At 42.3% G+C, this 20,383-nt stretch overlaps 1 protein-coding gene across 1 annotated transcript; it reads left to right on the forward strand.

The window, feature by feature from the left end:
- Window positions 1-1,114: 1,114 nt before the first annotated feature.
- Window positions 1,115-20,381, forward strand: Sell (selectin L). The gene is made up of 9 exons (XM_021639413.2): window positions 1,115-1,267; window positions 2,067-2,148; window positions 4,234-4,620; window positions 5,173-5,280; window positions 7,967-8,152; window positions 9,571-9,756; window positions 11,315-11,443; window positions 15,170-15,188; window positions 18,788-20,381. Exons 1-9 carry the CDS (start codon window positions 1,265-1,267, stop codon window positions 18,804-18,806), a joined length of 1,119 nt encoding a protein of 372 aa, XP_021495088.1. The 5' UTR covers window positions 1,115-1,264; the 3' UTR covers window positions 18,807-20,381.
- Window positions 20,382-20,383: the final 2 nt, after the last annotated feature.

Consider the following 20,383-nt stretch of genomic DNA (forward strand, 5'->3'; position numbering starts at 1 on the left):
ACATCACTAGGTCTCCTGGCCCTTTGCTCACATACACGCTCCTGTTTCTCAGAAAGCCTGGTCATCGCTTCAACCTCCTGACCTGTTGATGGGGCTGTTGCATGCATGAGATCCCTGTAAGCATGAGTTCAAGCCAGGGAGATCATTCCAACAGGCTTAGATTCAAATATTATAGTCTGGAAGGCTCACCATGGCTTCCTGGCTGCTTAGACTCAGTAGGTTATAAGAAAGCAAGCGAGCACATGAAGGGAGGTGTTTGTTGGCAAGTTCCTGGAGGATGACAGCCAGTGGGAGTTGGGGGTGGATTAAGGACCAAGGAGCTCTGAAATTACCTAAGAACAAATAATTTTTTTTTAATGTACTGGTAATAGGAACTGGTAATAGTTCCTCTTCTGTCGTGTTTTAGATTTTAAAAAAGGTTATTAATATGACCTGCTAAGTTCTATTGTTGCTATTGTTATTACTATTTTATGTTTATTTGTATGTTTGTGTTGTCACATATGATCCATGGTGTTTATGATTATTACTAACTTTCTTACATTGTAAATACTATTATGTCAGTGACTTGCTTCAGATTGCCTTTAATTGGCTGAATTCAAATATCCCATGCTGTCTTATCGCTTTCACATTTTATACTCAAGGTATTCCCAGGTCCCCAAAGCATCGTAGGGTAAAAAGTTAAAGCCTGGGGAGTGTGTATAGGATTTTACTTACAGAAGAGCCATTAACAAGGACTTCCACTAGGGGGTGCGCAGGAAAAGGGAGGAACTGAGTTGGGTCAAGTCTTCCAGAGAGCTTAGCTACTGCAGTTCAGCAGCATGGTAATTAGCTCTGAAATAAGTTTTTATCTATGGTACTACCAGGGCCTCCTACACCACAGGCAGGGGCTTACAAGACCAAACAACAACAGCAACAAAGGGAAGCAGGAGGGGAAGAAAGGACACACAGGTGAACAGAAATGACTGGGAAGATGTGGGGAAGAATCCAGTTGCCATAGCTCCTGGTCGGCTACTGTGTTCTCAAGGCAAATGACTGAGACCTGTTTTAGAAAGGGGTGGGGAGAGAGAAAAAGAGATGAGAAAGGGGAAGAAAGGGGGAGGAGGATGTGAGACTGGGTTAGAGAAATGAAAGGACGCAAGTGCCCTGCTGGTGGCACTTGGCACATTCTTCCTGAGCATAGCACACCCTCCTTGTGCAAGAACCCAGAGCCCCAGGTGCTGAAGGCTGAGGGCTGCAGAGGGACTGCGGAGAGATCCAGGAAGCCATGGTGAGCCTCCCAGACTATAATATCTCTATATATTCAAATGTTTCCTTGGGGTTGAAGAGGCAGGTGGCAAGGGGCAAGAAGCTGTCTATCATTTCTGGTTTTAAGAGAGGCAAGAACAACAACAACAAAGAGAATGCATATTGTCTCAAAAAAAGTGACTCTAGATTGTTTCTTGGTGTTTGCCCTGAAGAGATGCTGGCAGAGTTGCTATTGAGACTAGGACTCTGCAGTGACACAAAGTTGACTACCTGAGAAGTGATTACAGTTATAGGATGTACAGGAAGCCTATGGCTTGGTAGTTCGAGTTAAAAATGTATTGCTTCTTACTTGGGAAAAAAAAAAAGGAATTGCTTCCCTTTCCTGTGTCTGGTTATATTATTCATTCATGTATTTGAGGCGTGAATCCATCATGACCTAGTGTCAACAGACAGCAAATTTGAGCTTCACTAAACACTAAGAGCATTAAATACTTGCCCCCCAAATAAGGTTCAGTTGGGTCTAAAGCTCAAATGAAAAGTAGGTACAAAGATTACTAAAATACAGAAAAACATCACATCAATAATGATCACCAGTGGTGGGACTAAAACATAGAAGCTCAATGAAATAAAGCAGTACACCAATTTGGAGTAAATTTGACGCTATTATTTTTCAGCCATGCCCCAAATATTTTACCTTGCGTAAGATAGGGATTGGGTTGATGTGCTTTATACTGTATTTGAAAGAAATTGTAGGGCACTGACTCAAGGTGATGTAAGTTTGTAGCTCAGAGTTTGAGTGTCATTTTATCCTTCGTTTGCAGGGGTTTCCGTGGAGCTATCAGAGTACTCAAAGAGGCTCATGGCGCACCCTCCAGCTGTGGGTCTGGACAGTGCTCTGTTGTGGTATGTCATTCGCATTTTGCTAAGCCTGTGCGACCTGTGATTATTCACTGAGAGTGTATAGTTGAAGGGAAAGCAATCAGGCAGGTGGCCATTTGTTCTTTTAAGGACTCACTGCTCTCCTCACATTCAGCACTTTCCTGAGCCCCCTAAGGCTACCTTTGCGTGCCACAGTCCCTCGTGAAGCACCCGAATCCTGATAACTGCACAATAGCCCTCCCTTCCGAAGGGATGCAGTTCATCAAGAAACCTCTAATAAGGCACTTATTGCCTGTAGCGCTAATTTTACATTCCACTTTCTACTTCTAGCGTCACTGTGCACCAAATGAACTTCTACAGTCAGAGAGTGAGCTGCTTGAGGGCTGGTGTGTGTGTGTGTGTGTGTGTGTGTGTGTGTGTGTATGTGTGTGTGTTGGGGGGGTTGTCTTTCTACTGATGTTTCATGTCTAAGCCTTAGAGACTCTTCATCAATAAATTTGAACCTTTTAAACCATTTCCTGAGAAAACTCATGTTTCCTTCTTCTCTCACTTGGGTTTTCAGCTCAGAGCAAGTGAACACACTCTGTCTTTTTTTTTTTTAAATTTTCTTTACTTTTGAGTGTTTTATACATGTGCAGTAAAATATGATCATAGCTGTATACCGTTTTCCCCTTCAGCTCCCCTCACGTCCCTCCCAATGCCACCACTCCCCACTTCCTGTCTGTCTGTCTGTCTTTCCTTTTGTTTTTGATAACCTGCTAAGCCCAGTGAGTGCTGCCCATGTGTGCAATGGGTGCGGGCCATTCACCGGAGCATGGGAAATTGAGCAGTGGCCACACCCTCAAAAAGAATGATGCCCACAGCTCCTCGGTAAGGGGTGGGGCTGGAGGTCCTACCCCACCTCTGCTTGATCTGGACTAGGTCTTCTGCAGATGCAGATAAGCCCAGCTGCTGCTGGAGTGCACTAACGGAGTCATGTGCGGAAGACAGCCTTTCACAGCACTCCTCCCCACCCGTCCTCCGGCTCTCACACTCTTTGTGTCCCTTCTCTGCAGTGAGCCTTAGTGGTTGTGGGGTTCATAGAAGAGTTCCACTTGGGGCTGAGTCTCTTACTCTCAGCATCTACAGTTAACCCTCTCTCTGTTAACTGCTCTCTATATCAAAAAGACATTTTTTCTGACACTGGATGGGACAGCTCAGGACGACCAACTTAAGCACAAACTTTTCGAAGGCATTGTTGGTATGTCTCTACAGTACTCTAGCTTGTGAAGAAAAAACTCAGGGGGCTGATGGCTATAAAATCTTCTTACAGTAAAATCATAGTCCACATAGATCATACCATACTTAAAATGTCCATTGTGTACAATTATGCATTTTATTTGGTTTCTTTAAACTTCTCTTGCTTGAAGCCCCCATGTATTTGTTGGACACCATTACTTGAGTATCTTTGGACATAGAACATGATGTAATCAGTTTTGTGTCTTTGTATCATATTTATGTATGTTGCTCTTTCTTTACTATGAATTTAGATATACAACAATTGGACTATGTCTTGAGACTTTCCCAGAAGCAGCTCCTTATTACAATAAAGTACTTTTAATATTACAAAAAAGTATTTAAAATTATGCCATTGTTCTTCCTTATCCTATTTTAGTTTACCTAAAAGAGAAATTTTATATGTCTACTATGACAACGGTAATAAACATTGGCCTTCAGAAAGTTATCCCAGGATTAAAAAGTATAGCATGGATTTTAGAGCTGGATTAGATTATACTTTAATTAATTCTTAGTGACACACATTTCCAAATTATGTTGGATAAATTTCACTTGAAAGAATTTTGAGAAAGATCTTTCATTAAAATAAATCTTCAAAGATATATTTATATGTTATAGTCCTTGAGTAGAAAACAATTCTATATTTTTTTAAAAAGAGAGAGTGTGTGTCTGGATTCTGATCCAAGTCTGCCAATGGCTAATTCTGAGACCCTGAGACTCTTGCCTCCTCTCCTGGTCTCTTGGCTCTTCATCTCTGAGTGATGAGCAGCCTGCATCTGTGCTGGTCCACAGAGGATTCTGTGAGTCATCATATTCTCTGCTGGTGTTTTTCAGATTTCCTTACTCACCATGGGACTCAGTGTTGGACTTACCATTATTCTGAAAAACCCATGAACTGGGAAAGTGCTCGAAAGTTCTGCAAGGAAAATTACACAGACTTAGTTGCTATACAAAATAAGAGAGAAATTGACTATTTGGAGAAGACATTGCCTAGAAGCCCTACTTACTACTGGATAGGAATCCGGAAAATTGGAAACACATGGACGTGGGTGGGAACCAACAAGCCTCTCACTAAAGAAGCAGAAAACTGGGGAACTGGGGAACCCAACAACAAGAAGTCCAAGGAAGACTGCGTAGAGATCTACATCAAGAGGGAAAGAGACTCAGGAAAATGGAATGACGATGCCTGCCACAAGCGAAAGGCAGCTCTCTGCTACACAGGTGGGCAGTGGCCGGACCCCTGTCCTGCTTTGACGTAGGAGGACCAAAGTTAGGATAATCAGACTCACTACCCAGGAACTGCTAGTTCACTCTAAAATAATCCTCAGTAAGCCTTAAGCATAGCACTTCTGGGCATTCTGAATGTAAAGCTCATCCCTGTACTCAACAACTCTCAACAACTAAATTAAGTTCTATCCAAGTTGTAAGTATGTGATGTGGGAAGCAGGGATAGACAGCCTGTGCCCCAGTGACAGACAGAAAGATGATGCTGAGAGCTCCGTGGTTTTTCAAGGTGTAGCTCTAACACCCGCACAACCATGTACAGAACCACTGTGAGTTAATTCATTCTAAAAGCAAATAAATGTCCGTGGCCAAATGACTAGTAAATCCCACAAATAAAAATTTTAGCCTGTATTATTATGCAAAACTGTTACGAGTATTTAAGCAAGTCTTCCTTATTCGTTATAATAGTGTCAAACAAAGCTTTCTTTGTGTGAGGAAGGGATTATGGGTGTAATGATTTTCAAATCCCTTTGTCTGATCTGTTTGTAGCCTCTTGCCAGCCAGGGTCTTGCAGCGGCCATGGAGAATGTGTGGAAACCATCAACAATCACACCTGCAACTGTGATGTGGGGTATTATGGGCCCCAGTGCCAGTACGGTAAACCTCTTCTTTTTCAATTCTTGCTGTTGTTGTTTGTTTGCATCTTCCTGCCAATAGTCACCAGAACCACAACAGCTGCTTGAGACAAAATGATACCAGCTGGGACAAAACAGCGTGAGCCATTCTAAGAAATGAGAAGTTCTGAACAGAAAAGTAAGCTTTCACAATATTATCTTCCTGTGAAGATTTCATAAGTTAGCGCGCAGTTTCAATTTACCTCACAAGTGTTTTGAAGTACCTCAAGGAACTTGTGCAGATTTGTCAAAGCCGAGCAAATTACAGTGAGAAACTGGGTGTTGTAGATCTCCAGTTTCAAAGATGTCATGATCTAATGAGCTTGCAGGATTAGGTAGAACTATGCAGTCTGACAGAACAATTCCATTTCTCTCTAGAAGAGAGAGGTATCTGGAAGGCACTCCTGCTCTTCAACAGAAAGGAGAACTCACATGTGATACACAGAATATGTCCCAGTTATTTAATCACGAATCCTACACAGTTATTTTGGTTGTTTGGTTGTGTATTTCTCTAGAAATACCCAAATTATTATAGATTCTGTACTCATGGGATTTACAGTTAACGAATAGAAATTGTATGGGTTCAGTGATCAAGTTTGAAGGGAAATGTGGTGAACAGGGATAAGCTTGTGGAGAGATCTCCTAACACAATCGCTTGTCCTTTATTTGCGATGAGCGGCCACTCAGTGTCTTACCACCAGCGCTGAGGGCAATTATCCTAGAAACAGACAAAGGAACACTGCTAGGACAGCCAAGAAAGAGTCACGGGGAGCCCTGTGAAGTGGCTCAGGGATGCCGTGGTAGAACTGGAACTCAGAGAATACACATACGCAGCGTGAGACGCTTGGACTCAGCCAACAACTACTGAAAGGAACATCCGATCTTCTGAGTGAGGCTGGCTGAGTTTCAAAATCTTTTTGATGTGTCTGATTCACACAGTAGAAAATTATAAGAAGAATAAAAGCGATGTTTTTAAGGAATAAAGGACTGAAACTAAAATTAATTTCAGTATTAACCAACTGGATTAGATCTGACTAATTCACATAGCTTTGAAACTGTGACTCTTTTATAAAGCTTTACATCCACTATTCTGCTCTTTATGTGACTTCTTTTTAAACATTGTGTTTTCTCTTTTTGCTTTCCATCATATACTTTGCTGATTGTCTTGTTTGTTTTGCTTTTTGCTTTTCAAGACAGGGTTTTCCTGTGTAGTCCTGGCTGTCCTGGAACTCACCCTGTAGACCAGGCTGGGCTCTAACTCAGAGGTCCTCCCTTCTCTGCCTCTGAGGACTAAGATTAAAGGCGGGCATCACCACCAGCTGGCTTCTGATTGGGTTTTTGTTTTTCTCTAGTAATTTCTCCTGGTTTATTCATTGGTATTTACCCAAGGCCATATACTCTTAGTCTCAGCACCTATTTTTTTTTCTACTGCACTGTCTTGGTTTATTTCTTTCATCAAATTTCCTGAATTTTGTGAATTTATAGATCTATGTGATCTTTGGATTAGCAAATCTGTCTTTAGCCATGACCTCCATTTATGCCAAGGGTGCTGTCTTGGATGTAACTCAAGTGTCCCCAGCCACTTTTCTTTTGTGTGTGTGTGTGATTGTTACTACAGTACATGAAAATGACATGTGAAATGACTCTGGTATGAAACGCTGTCATCTCCTCCAACAGTTGTATAAGATAACACACTACAAATTCAACTTCCAAAATTCTACTTCTTTTGTCAGGCTGAAGAGATGAGTTAGCTTAAGAGCAGTGACTGCTCTTAGGGCAGACACGAGTTCCATTCCCAGTAACCACACGGTAGCTAACAGACATCTGTAACATCATCTCAGATGATACAATGGCCCATTCTGGCCTCCTGAAGCTCCAGGCACACAAATAGTACATACATGTGTACATAAATGGGCAAAACACTCACATACATACAAGTCAATAAAATGTTTTTTATTAATTAAAAAAATGGCACTATCACACTTGCATGTAATGCCTGGTGAGTATGTTCATGCCTTTTCCCCAACCCCTTTCTTCTTCCCAGCCAGGCCTCTTCTTCAATACATTCTACAACTTGTTACTTCTCCAATTTCTCTCCTACTTGTGTCTACTGTGTTGGTCCTCGTTGTCTTTCTCCTGTCCCAAAGTTTAAATTAGTTCCCTTCAAATAAGTTGCTCACAACGGTAGGCAAGCTGACCAATTAAAAAGAATCCGAGCATGCCTGTCACATATGCCTGTCCACCCTTTAATTTGCTCCTATCATTTGTCTTGGTAAAAGTAGAGCTCATTAAGTTCCAAAACGATGCCTGATACTTAACAAGTGCTCAATAATGGAGTGGAAAAGATGAGCACTTTGCTTTTACTCCTCTTTTCCCAAACATACCTCAAACTGTGCCCTGACACTCTTTCTAGCAATATCAATATTTTGGCAGTTTTCCACTTTCCATGTACAGTTTGCGTTCTATTGGCTTTGCGTGTTGCCTTCTCTTGGATTCTGCATATGGATAACACACCTGATTATCTTCAAAGCACAGTTAGGAGACCGTGTCTTCTCAGACTATTTCTTTGGACCCCAAGACAGACAAATGGTTAGCAAGTAGTAGAGACAAGACTCAGAGCCATCAGATCCTCATAACTCTTCTGCACTCTGCTTCTCTCCCCATTCAAGTGGTCCAGTGTGAGCCTCTGAAGGCTCCTAAGCTGGGTACCATGGACTGCAGCCATCCCTTGGGAGACTTCAGCTTCCGCTCACACTGTGCCTTCAACTGTTCTGAGGGGACAGAGCTGCTCGGGGTTGGAGAAACACACTGCAGACCCTCTGGAAACTGGTCCTCTCTAGAGCCAATCTGCCAAGGTGAGTCGCGTTAGAAGGGACCTTTGTTGTGGTGAGCTTGTGCTTATAATCTGAGAAAACATAAGGGGTCTTGCCTAGAAGTCTGCTTCTGCTGCCAGATAATTTAACCCAACTTGGGTTGTAGTTTGATGCCTTTCAAGAGGTTTTATTTTTTTCTCACTAAAAGGAAAGGCAAAACTCCCATACAAAACAAAACAATCCAAAAGTCTTGAAAGCCACCTGGCATCTTATGATTTATAGCAATATGTAGAAGCTCTGTTTTGTATTTTATTTGTCTCGTGGTCCTCAATAAAGCCTTCATGAACCTCAGTTGAACTTTCCTCTCCTTCAACAACACCCATTTTATGTGGTGCCCTACTTAGCACCAAACAGTTTCCTTCAGAGGCCATGGAGGCCCTTCTTGGTTGTTTCATTTGGTGGGTTCTTAGAGTCACCTTTTATTTGTTTTTCTCCAGTGTGAGCTCTCAAAAGAATAACAACTGCTTCGAAAACAAAGCCAAGCTCTTGATTGTTTTTATTTGAAACAGAGTAGGTTTTTGACTGACAAGGTTTGCCACATACAGATGGAAAAAAAAAAACTAGTGGGGTTTGTACTTATGAAATTCTGGTTAAGCTTTTTTACGTTCATAGTTCTAGTTTCCTAGTTTGATTCTCTAAAGAAAACCAAAATCCACCATCGAAATCATAGAACTGAATTAATGTAACTGACGAATTGTATAAATGTTAAGCCTGCTTCAAGAAATGGGGGTGTCTGTCAAGCCTGCTTAAATAGATGTCACTACATGGGAAAAGGTTGAAATCTTTGTAATTGCCAGGAATGGCCCATGCATGCTCGAGTCCAAGGCTGTATGGTATTACATTTCCGGCATTGCTGTCACCATGTCACCATGTTGTGGCAACCTCCTGGAATGGCTACCTTATACCAGCATGGGCTATCAATGCCTTCTTGGCTCCACATTACTCAATATCACATTAAGAAAACAAATCTGGAAGCATTGTCAAAAGTAATTCCTTCAAATTTGATATTTCTAGGTTTGTACGGATGTTTCCAATGATTAAGTCTGGAAGCTTTGGTCAAAACCTTTTGATTCAGGGCTGGAGAGAAGGTTCGGTGTTTAAAAGCACTGGCTCCTATCAAAGGCCTGGGTTGGTCCACATTAGGCCATTTCCAGCTTAGACAGTGCAGCACATACATACATGCGAGAGTTAAGCGAAAGGCCTCAGGAATGACAGTGACACTGCGAGTGAGACAAGAGAGGTTAAAGGGGGTGGTTTGAATGTGATCAAACTACAGTACGCACAACCATCTCTGAAAATGCCACAATGAAACCCATCATTATGCATAATTAATTTCTGCTAACAAGAATGCGAAAAATGCCTTTGGTCCTGAATGCTCCTCTGTTTTGTCCTCACTGAAGTGACTCAGTGTGAGCCTCTAGCAGCACCTGATCTGGGCGCTATTGAATGCAGTCACCCCCTGGCCAACTTCAGTTTTACTTCTGCTTGCACCTTCACCTGCACAGAAGAAACTGACTTAATTGGGGAGAGGAAAACTGTCTGCGGATCCTCTGGCATCTGGTCTAATCCGAGTCCAATCTGTCAAAGTGAGTAATGTTGCTCAGAAATACACAGGGCTTGAAGGTAGGGCTGATCAACTATCGGAAGGTGGGAAAGATATAACAGATCATTACATTCCATTTTCCTCAAGACATGCGGCCGACAAAGGAAGTTATATGCATTTGTATACTATAAAATCCTTGGCTTTTCTTGGCCTCTCCTTTACTGTAATTATTTTATTTTCTCAATCTCACTTTAAACTCATTGTCTTCCTATTTATGTAATCCCACATTCATCTTTCTTTCTTTCTTTCTTTCTTTCTTTCTTTCTTTCTTTCTTTCTTTCTTTCTTTCTCTTTCTCTTCTCTTCTTCTTTTTGGTTTTTTGAGACAGGGTTTCTCTGTGTAGCCTTGGCTGTCCTGGAGTCTCTTTGTAGTGCAGGCCTGGCCCATATTGTCTGTTCCACCACAACTTGGTTTCTCTGTTAGTACTTTAAAATGCCTCTTTAAAGGTCACTACCTAACTCACAACAAATTGACAGTTCTCCACTATTCTAAGCTAATGTCCCCCAAACCTGCCTATGCATGCAAAGGACCACATCTCCCTCATCTTTATGTATAATAAGAGGCACATGACAGAGAGATGTACACAATTCTCCCCCAATGGAGTACCTTAAAAAGTGCTAAAATAAGCGTACACTAAATTAGCTTATGCAATAATAGCCACCAATGTCTGCCCAATGCAGACTATCTGAGCCCCGTACAGATGTGATAGGCCCCAAAGAAGCTGTAGAATGTCTCTGGGTGTTTAGAGAGATGAGGTGGGGGTGGGGAGCAGGAAGGTGGTTGAGAAGACACTACAGTAAGGCTGTATGCCAGGCTCATAAAAGTACATTTCCTTTCCAGCCTACTTAGTTTTCATTTCCTCATCTTTCGCAAACCAACAGTTGCCAATATGTAAAAGCAGATTCCTTCACTGGGAGGCATCAGAAGATAATTTTTTTTTTCAGATTAACATTTCTTTTTTTCAATAAAAGGCTGTAAACAAACCTAGTTGGTATTTGCAGAGGGATATGTAGAAGCACCCTTGTAATTGATTTGGATGGAAATGAAGGAAAGTGTTACAAATACATCTCTTTAGATCATTGCAGATCCTGGGCATGTAAGCAGTAACACTTTTGCACACCTCCTTTAAAGTAGGTGGTAGTAGCAGCTTCCTTTGATTGACAAATTGCCCAGCTCAGATTGCTGACTGCATTTACCTTGCAGTTAGAGATTAAGCTTTTCAGCTCTTCACTGTGCTCAGAATCCACTTTTAAGCAAGACCAGGAACAAAACACCACGGGGACTACTGCCTGTCTGTGTTTTTAGGCACAACCTGAGGGATTCCGGTAGTTGCAGATCTGAGACCTGTGACCCCGTAGGCACCAGGCTAGAGGACAGTCCAGTTGTGTACACATTGTGGCCTTCCCGTGCTACTCCCCTCCATTGTTGCATACGTTCTTATTGGGGGAATATCAGAAGACCGAAATGACAAATATCATGAGCCGGACTAAGGAAATAATGCTGCGGTCTCATGCCGTATGCCTTACGGACTCCTCTTTCAGAGACGGACAGGAGCTTCTCAATGATCAAGGAAGGCAACTATAAACCCCTCTTCATCCCGGTAGCTGTCATGGTCACTGCATTCTCAGGGCTGGCATTCATCATTTGGCTGGCAAGGCGGCTAAAAAAAGGTAGGTGTGTTCAATAACATCAAGTAAAACAACTCTAAAGTAGAAAGAGAGAGAGAGAGAGAGAGAGAGAGAGAGAGAGAGAGAGAGAGAGAGAAACCCCCACAGGAAATAAAGCGCAAGAGATTTAACTGAAGCAGGTAGCAAGCAACTTCTGTGCTCTGTAGGCACAAGTCCCTGGAGACACTGAGGCCGACACGCACCTTCGTTTAAAAGAGCCGGCCTGTATTTCACAGCAGGTAGACCGTTTCACGGGGCCTGCTGTGAGGAACGTGGACAGATGAGGCATCACAGAGGCTCTTTGGTCCTATTTCTGTTTGAACGGGGGATGTACTGTCACTGTCCGCCTTTGATCTTAGTGCTACAATAATTTAGCATCTAAGGATTTCAAACATCTGATCTAGTTAAGAGTCACATAAGGAGTCTGGGTGTTCACATGTGGAAGTTGTATTGCCCTTGGGAAAAATCCTTGCGAATTTCTGGGATCTATTCACTGAGGCCATAACTGTAACCTAGTACACTATATAAGTGCATTTACATACAGCTATGCATACACATTTTGTACATATGATATGAACACACACACACACACACATATTCAATCAGGCAGAAATGTGGGGGAAAGAAAAGGGAAAAGGGAAAAGGGGGGCTTCCTCAAACATTTATTCTCTGTTACTCAGGACGTAGCTAAACACTACATGAGAACACCACAGTCTTCCTTTTCTGCCTGTCTTCCTTCCTGACTATGCCTTTGCCTCCAGGAAAGAGCAACATGCTAGCCACGCGCCCACAGACTGCAGTAGCTTTTAAACACGCGCTACCACATTTGCCCAAGTTTATCTAGCACATCTATTCAAAACTTTAAAGATCCCCCTGTCTTAAGGTCAGGGACTATGAATGACCTTAAAACAATTGCCAGCTCTTCTACGCTACTTCCTGTGGTGTAAGCTGATGACTACTTCAATTTCCTTTCCGTCAGACTCATATGCATTCTGTTACACTGGCAACTATTATCTACCAGTCTCTAACTCTTCACTATGATTTGACCTTCAGTCCAAGTTAAAAAATAAGAGGCGATAGAGTAATCCCCCACCAGTCCATGAAGACCACAGAGACTGCACTATCTGTGTACAAGAACACAGCTAACTGTCACATGTCAGCACTGAACAGTTCAAATGTCACTTCTGCCGACAGAAAGTTCACAGACTTTGGATAGCACCACCACACGGGACCATACCAAATACTGACTCCAGCATGAGCACAAAGCAAAAAGTGATCTTTTCTTTCACCATTGATTAGTCTGTTCACTGAGACTTCCTAGTCTCACCCAACTGTCCTGCTGCCTTGAGTGGGGCAAGGCCAGTCAGTCATTACACATGCTCCCTGAGTGAGGTGACTATTAGCTCAGGAACTTCAAAGATCGTAGGCCCCATTAATGAGGAGAATACGGATCCCCAAATTTCATCCTTTACAGAGGTGGTTGCAGATGCGAAGTCACATGCATTTGATGGGTGCTAGCTGGCTCAGGCCGTGTTGTGAGTGAAGCAGGAGGTTGTTTTTAAGGTTTTAACCTTGGGAGTCAGTCATTTCTGTACATGATCTCAGACTGATAACGTGAAAATGGCATGCCCCTGCTGTGGGAATCAGAGTGGGGCAAACAGGAAACAGATAACGGGCACTTGGGCTAGTGACAGTTATACTACAAAAGAGAGTGGCAGCTCCCAGAGATCACTGGCTCCGGAGGCAAACAGGGGTTAACTATGCTGAGTTCAATAGTCTTCAGTTGTGCAACATTTGCTGATCCCACAAGCTTGCAAGTGAGTGACTTTGTCCTCCAAAATTTTACCCATAAGGTGGCTCTTTGCAAGATGAGTAGTATCTAGTACCGAGCTTGGTTTTTTGTTGTTGATGTCGTTTTCCTATAGAAACACTGGTAGACTTGGTGGTTAGGTCCCCAAGATAAACCCATAGAGATAAACAGACACATTTGTAAGAATCATAGTGAAAAGAATAATTCTACACTTATACAGTATTACATACATGTTATAGTTTTATGGGATTAATCAAACTGGAAAGGAGACAAGTGACGATCCAGAGTATGAAGGCCAGTAGAGGAGCCAAACTTTCTTCCCTCTCTGGTGGAGCAAGGGCCGCCAGGGCCCTAAAGGTCTTGGCTCCTAGCTTTCCTTTAGCTCACTTCACAAACGGGTACCCTGGCTATGGGCTCAGCTAGAAACACTTGGTACTTTTAGATTTTCTCATTTCCCAAGCCAATGACATTTTTTAAGGCCAAGCTCTAAAATCTCTCATTAGCAAAAGCTCAAGTCAGAAGTAGCTCACCCGTCCAAAAGAGCAGCCCTAAAAAGTGCTTGCCTTCAGGGTCATAGGGCTGTTTTTCTTCCCCCACCCTCCCACTCGGTTGGAAGAATTTTTCATCTGACCCAACACACAGGTTTAGTCCAGTACATGAACCTGAATGCACTGTCCCTTAGTCCCCTTCAAAAAGATGCTCCCTCAGCAGGACTAGACATGTCCTCAGTAGGACAAGACACTCCCTCAATAAGACCAGATTTTCATTTATCTATTGTCATTGTTCCTAAAAAGAAAACACACACGCACACACACACACACACACACACACACACACACACAGTTCTGTAAAGATGAGCAAAGGGACTCGAACTTGATTCTCCCCAATCTATGCATTTCATCTATATCATCTGCAAGCTAAGTTTTGAAAGTAAAGGTTTGAAATACTAATTTCTAGAACTTTAAAATATTTTAAAAAGCAGTTGAGTACTGTGTATTATATGCCAGGCCTTGGCCTAAACATTTTAAATACCTATCCTTTAATTAACCCAATAAGGAAGCCAACATCTGTGAGGGATGATCCTCGAATATGAACTTACAGCCACTGAAATACACCAAACCTAGCCCCCTCCCCCTTCTCAAAGGACTCTTCTTCTTCAGAAAGCTTTCTTTCTGTTTTTTTCCTTTTGTTTCCTATAGACCTCAATTCTTCAGACCATTAAGTAATCAATATTTATGACTTTTTTCTATTAAAAAGAAATTGTGTTCCAGTTCACAAAACGTACTTTGTATAGTCAACCAAAATCACCTAGCTAAAGGGTAAGGGAAAGAAAGCCCCGACCCAGTCAGCAAAACTAAGAGACTTTCACATCCAGTTCCCGTGCAGCCTGTCAAGAGAGGAAACAGAAGTATTTATGACATAGGAATCATACATATGACTGCACCCGACAGATGAGAACACACTACTCAAACTAGGCCATGTGATTCCCACTGATTCCTGCCAATAAGACGAGAGTAAAATTCTCAGGATTCACATAGGAGAAGCTGAAGGACAATGAAGTTCTTTAGGTGGGGGTTGGGGTGAGGATGAGATGTGATATAAATGTAGGAATGGGACACTGGGCCCTACCGGTAGGGAGTTAATTCAGCCTAGGTTCTGGCTTTGTGAGCAGCACAGGAGGTGGAGTGGGATCCCAAGAAGCAGCAGCATCATGTCTGTTAGGCTACAGTATCAGACATTCACTGGTGTCCCTGAAAGGTCACTGGTATCTCCCATCCACTTATTCATAGATGGGTGCCCACTTATTAATATACTTCCAGAGACAGTTATGGGGGCGGACCTATCCTTTTACCTAAAATAAATTGAAATTGTCTACTTTTTTGATCATATCGTTTTTCTTTTCTCTCTTCTATTTTTAGGCAGGAAATCTCAGAACAGGTAAGTTTTTCAATGGAAAATTTCCACCTCTATTTCACTTCTTCTTTCCTTGGGGTGCTTCTTGTTATAGATGGAACACCAACCCCAGAATAGTTACTTATGTAGGGGTCTCATATAAATGACGTTTTCAGATAAGGTAATTCAAGGCTGGCCGCCACTAAAATCATTGTGGTTTTGAATCTTAAAGGAATTAAGTGGATGGATATACAAATGTGTCTAATAAAAAAGGAGATTTCATAGGATAGGAATGTTTCCTGGTAGTCGCTGAATTTTTCCTTAATGGTTAGAAGCGTTCTGTGATGTTTCTCATGTCTTAGCTTACAGGACCAACATGTAACAATAGAGAAACATCCACCTCATCACGCATTTCCAACAACTAACATATTGTAAAAAGTAACTGCCCAGGCATAGGCACCTCGATACTTAACAGAGAAGGGAGAATGATTACTACTCTAATAAGCACGGACCTTCGGCAGTGAGGCAAAGCCGTGGAGAGTCACCACACCCCTAAAGAAGCATCTACCCCAGCTTGTTCTTGGTGTTCCAATTCTTCCTTTAGAGTAACAGTGCAGACTGTTGAGAAACAGTCTGACACAAGGAAGTGCCGGTCTATCTGGCAGAAACGAAGACATGGAGGATGAAAAGAGGTGGCCAGAGAGACAGATGACGGCAGATGAAGACTAGCTGGGGTGACAGATGCCAAGGGAAGACAAAAGCAGAAATAGTCTCAAATGCAGCCAGGAGAGCCGTCACATTTCCCTGGGTGCCTTAAGGACATTAGTGGGAAGGCCATTTAGGTAATGACAGAAGTCAGCTGGGATTAGGACAACCAGCAGAACATATTCTGTTCTCTTTAGAACTTGCCTCAAAGAGGGAGAGAGAGGTGGGGTGTGTACACCAGGTCAGTGAAGCCTTCTTACTCTGCTTTTATTACTGCAGTTGTGGGAGATGGGGTCCGAGGAAGAAAGGGTGTCTTTAGGAGCTTGCTCTGTAGCAGGGAGCCCACAGGATGTAAAGACTTCTTTTGCCCTCCCACCCACGGAGTGAGTGAAAGTCTTTTGGAACATTCTTCTACCCAGAGCTCTTCTGCCCAGAGGTGCTCTGGCCACAGAAACACCCCCTTTGATCTCTGCTGCATTGAAGTAGTTCAACCCATTCAAGGATTGAAAAGGCCAGCTGGAGATTCTGGCCAAAAAAAAATAATATTAACATAAAATTAATTAGCAATTGACTATTAAATTTAACAGTTGGTTGATTTTTTTATTTACAATTACTCAATTAATAGTTGTTTATTGAACTTTTTTTGTTAATATTAGAACAACGCTAAGCTTAACTGAGGCATTCAGATCAGTAAGTCCTTGACTCTAACCTCAGGGAAGTTATTATCTTATCGGAAAATTAAGACAGAAATATTTAGAAGTGAAAAACAATAAAAACTGGAAATGTTAATGGCTGATGAATTTTGTACTGATGAAAAAAAAATCATTGATCTAAGTGATCCCAGAAAATCTTACAAAAAAGGCGGAGTCTGGGAGTCATCAAAAAGTTCAGAGTAGGAAAATAACTCAAACAATGACATGAGAAGGTGGGGCTAAAATTAAAATCAAATTTGGGGGCCAGGAGTGGAGTTTTCTATTTAGTTTATTGAGGGTCTGTGCAAAAAATAAAGGTTGACAGGAAAGCTGTCTGCCTCAGACTAGCATGTGTCCTGAGCGCCTGACCACCAGGTGTTCTGGAACCTGGAAGCCGATTTGCTGCCTTGAGACATCTCTCACTGACTAAGGTGATCCTAATTCATAAAATTTTAGACTAGGAAGATGGAGGACATGTTAAAACTGTCTTTGTAGTTACGTAAGTAACCTAGCCATGGTCATCTGGGATTAGGACAACCAGCAGAACATATTCTGTTCTCTTTAGAACTTGCCTCAAAGAGGGAGAGAGAGGGCCACGTGCCAGGGACAGAGTTACAATAATAAATAAAGGACAGAAATAAACTTCCATCAAATACACACTCCATGTCACCTACTGTGCTGAGTCTTTTGAGTCTTAAATGGTTAAACATCATCTACAAGCCTGTAGGGACAGGGGGCATCGCTATCCCTAATAACAGGAAAGAAACGGAAGAAGGGGAGGTGACAGTGGCTTAAGGGAAGTCATTGGGTAGAGGGAAAAGCATCGGGGACGATGTCCTGGTAACTGTTATGCTTCCAGATCTCAGGCCCCTTGACTTCCATGTTAGGGCTTTTACTTCCAGAGCCTCTTCTCTTCCAGTAAAATGACTTCTTTTCACACTAACCCATGGTGTGATGGCACTGAGGAAGGGTGTGGTGGAAGAAACAGGGTGTGTCTCTAGAACAAGTCAAGGGGAAGATGAATACTATGACACTAAACATTGTATGACTATTTTGTCCCCCTAACTTAAGTTGATTCTCACAGGTCTTTGTACTTGTTCCTATTAGTTTTGGGCTGATGAATGAATGACTCTTTGGGCATTTGTGGTTTTGATTCTTGCTGGTTATTTTGACTCTTCTGCAAACTGGTTCTGTTTATCACCTCATTTGGTTTCTGGTTTCTAAATTCTACCTGGGTAAAAAGCTACACCCAACATACACAGGATACGATGCCAACCTCAGAGGAGGGTATGTGAGAGATTCTGCTTTCAGACACTTTTTTTTTTTTTTATTTTTATACTGGCAAGCAAGTTCGCAGCTGCCGCAGTGGTTTGCCCTCTCCGTTCTGCATGAGACCAGAGCCCAAGTGTGTGGTTCTCCTTTTGAAGGGTGCAAAAACACAGAAATATGGCTCTTCTCCACTCTTTCCAAGAATGGCGCAGTTGTAACATAGAACACAGCAGTACCTGTTTCATGAATCTAAATTTGTCACCACCCCTCTAAATCATATTCTACTAGAACCTGACATTTAGGGCGAATGCCACTCTTTCCATGAGTTTTTATTTTCTCTGATCTCCCTTTCCACATTATCTTCCGCTTCTCTACGCAGTATCCTTCACATGTTAGACACGGAAGTTAGCAGTATTGCAAAAATATGAGCAAATGTGATCTGTGGGCCAGTGGTGTAAGCATCACTGTGGAGTTTCTTAGAGAAGCGGGACTTCAGGCTGAGTCAAAGTTTACATTTTAAACACTTATTTGGAGGGAGGAGCTAGAGAGCTGACTCAGCAATTGCCTGCAGCTCCAGCCCCAGGGAATCCGATGCCCTCTTCTGGCCTCCTCAGGCAACTTCACTCCTGCACACACACACACACACACACACATACACACACACACTTAAAATAAAAATAAATCTTTAAGACATTACTTTGGGGGTGGTAACACACGAATGTGTAAAATGTTGCTGTACTGTCTCTTTCCCATTTGTTTTTAAGTGTTCCACATCTTGTCCCCGATTTCCAATGGAAGCGTTTCCTTGTTCCTCTTCTTCATGGTAGTGGCTATCTACCTTTGTTGCTAGCATTTCAGTGTTTGTAGTTTCCTTGTCTCTCTCACTGAAAGAATGTCACCTGCATTCCTAACACTTTTATTTTTGCTGTTTTAAAGAGCACCTTGGTTTAATTTTACAGGCTGTCACTTCTCTTTCAGGGCAGATGATCCGTACTGATACCTCCTCAGTGAAAGGAAACTCAGGAGGTACGAAGAAAACCACTGAACGAGAACTTCAAATCCTCCCTCGAAGACTTTGCACATGGGCATCTCCCATGCTGAAGATGAAGTGTTTGCTCGGTGTCGCTGGAAGGATTTCTATATGACTAACAGCTCCTTCTAGCCCCCTCCTGCTTACTCCATCCCCTTAACCGTAGCCCACAATTTTTGTTTATGCAGCGCAGTGTTTTATTATCTTTTCTGGGGAGGAACAGATAAGACTATTGAGGAAAGGGGTTACTGTGGAATGTAAAGATATCTGATTTTGCTCTTTCCTAACGCTTATTTCCTATTTCAATCCAGTATTGTATTTGATGCCAGACGCAATGAAAATTTGAAATATGCATAAGTGAGAAATTCAGGTTCCTTGCACATAGTCCATATACTATGATAAAGTTGATAACTCTCTTTGCTTTCCACCTCCAAAGAATGATGCTCTTTGGAAAAGTCCTGTTTTCACATGACCCCACTTTCTGTGAGAGGAAGCCGCAGGAGTTGCTCCCATCGACCTTCCCTGTGTCCTTTTCTTAGGTGGCTAACTTCTAGAAGTAGCATGTCATAGCCCTGGACAGTAAGATAAAACCACCTGCACTGATTTTTAGTTCAGAGTTTTCCCTTTTCTTTAGTAGATCTCTGTAGATTCCTTGAAGTCAGCACTTGATGATCATTAATTGTTAATGATGGCACAACCCACTGTCTTGGAGCTGCACAGAATATGTCTTTAATGTTATGAAGACAACTTAAAACAGGTAGAAAGATTCCTGGGCTCATGCTGGAGTGACAGCCTTCCCTTTCCCTAATATCTACTACTCAGATTCCTAAATTCAATTCTTTAAGATTCAAGACAGTTGTCCCCAACCCTTGCCACGTCTTTTATAACTAGCTCCTTAGCCGGACCAACCCATAGGCTACTTCATTTTCTGGCTTTATTCTGCCTTTTAAATGAATTTGGTGCATTTAAATACAACCTGATATTTTGAAATGTTACTTAGTCTTCTGTTTGTATATCAGAGTAGATGTTGTGTTTTCCTAGACGAGACTGTACCTTTTTTGAGGGGAGAGATTGTGTCAGATCTCTGGAGCTCCTCGTTTGTTACCTGACACTTGGTAAATTGTGGGAACCCGGTCAGTGCACTGAAGCCACATGAGACTTCTGAGAGCTTTGGAAAACAGACCAAGTAAGCAAGGCAAGAGTCTTTTAGCTACTGTTCCTCCATAATAGGGATTTGTTCTTGGAAGGTGCTGTCGTGCCCCTCCCAGGTGTAAATAGGAGTGGGTTTACTTCAGATTCCCCATCATCTACTCTTATTATTTAGGTGATGTTGCCAAGCACCAGTTGCCCTCATGACTGTACCTATGGCTTGGACTAATGTGGCCTTGCCCTCGGGGCTCATGTGGCCTTGCCTAAACTCATGTGGCCTTTCTCTCATGACTCCATACAGCCTGAGCCCTTGAACTTTGCTTATATGACTTTGCCTGACTCTCAGAAGATAAGGTTTCTGCTGCTCTGAATAAAGATGGCTGTTGCATAAAACT

This window comes from Meriones unguiculatus, chromosome 11 (assembly GCF_030254825.1).
Source record: "Meriones unguiculatus strain TT.TT164.6M chromosome 11, Bangor_MerUng_6.1, whole genome shotgun sequence".
Classification (NCBI taxonomy): Eukaryota; Metazoa; Chordata; class Mammalia; order Rodentia; family Muridae; genus Meriones; species Meriones unguiculatus.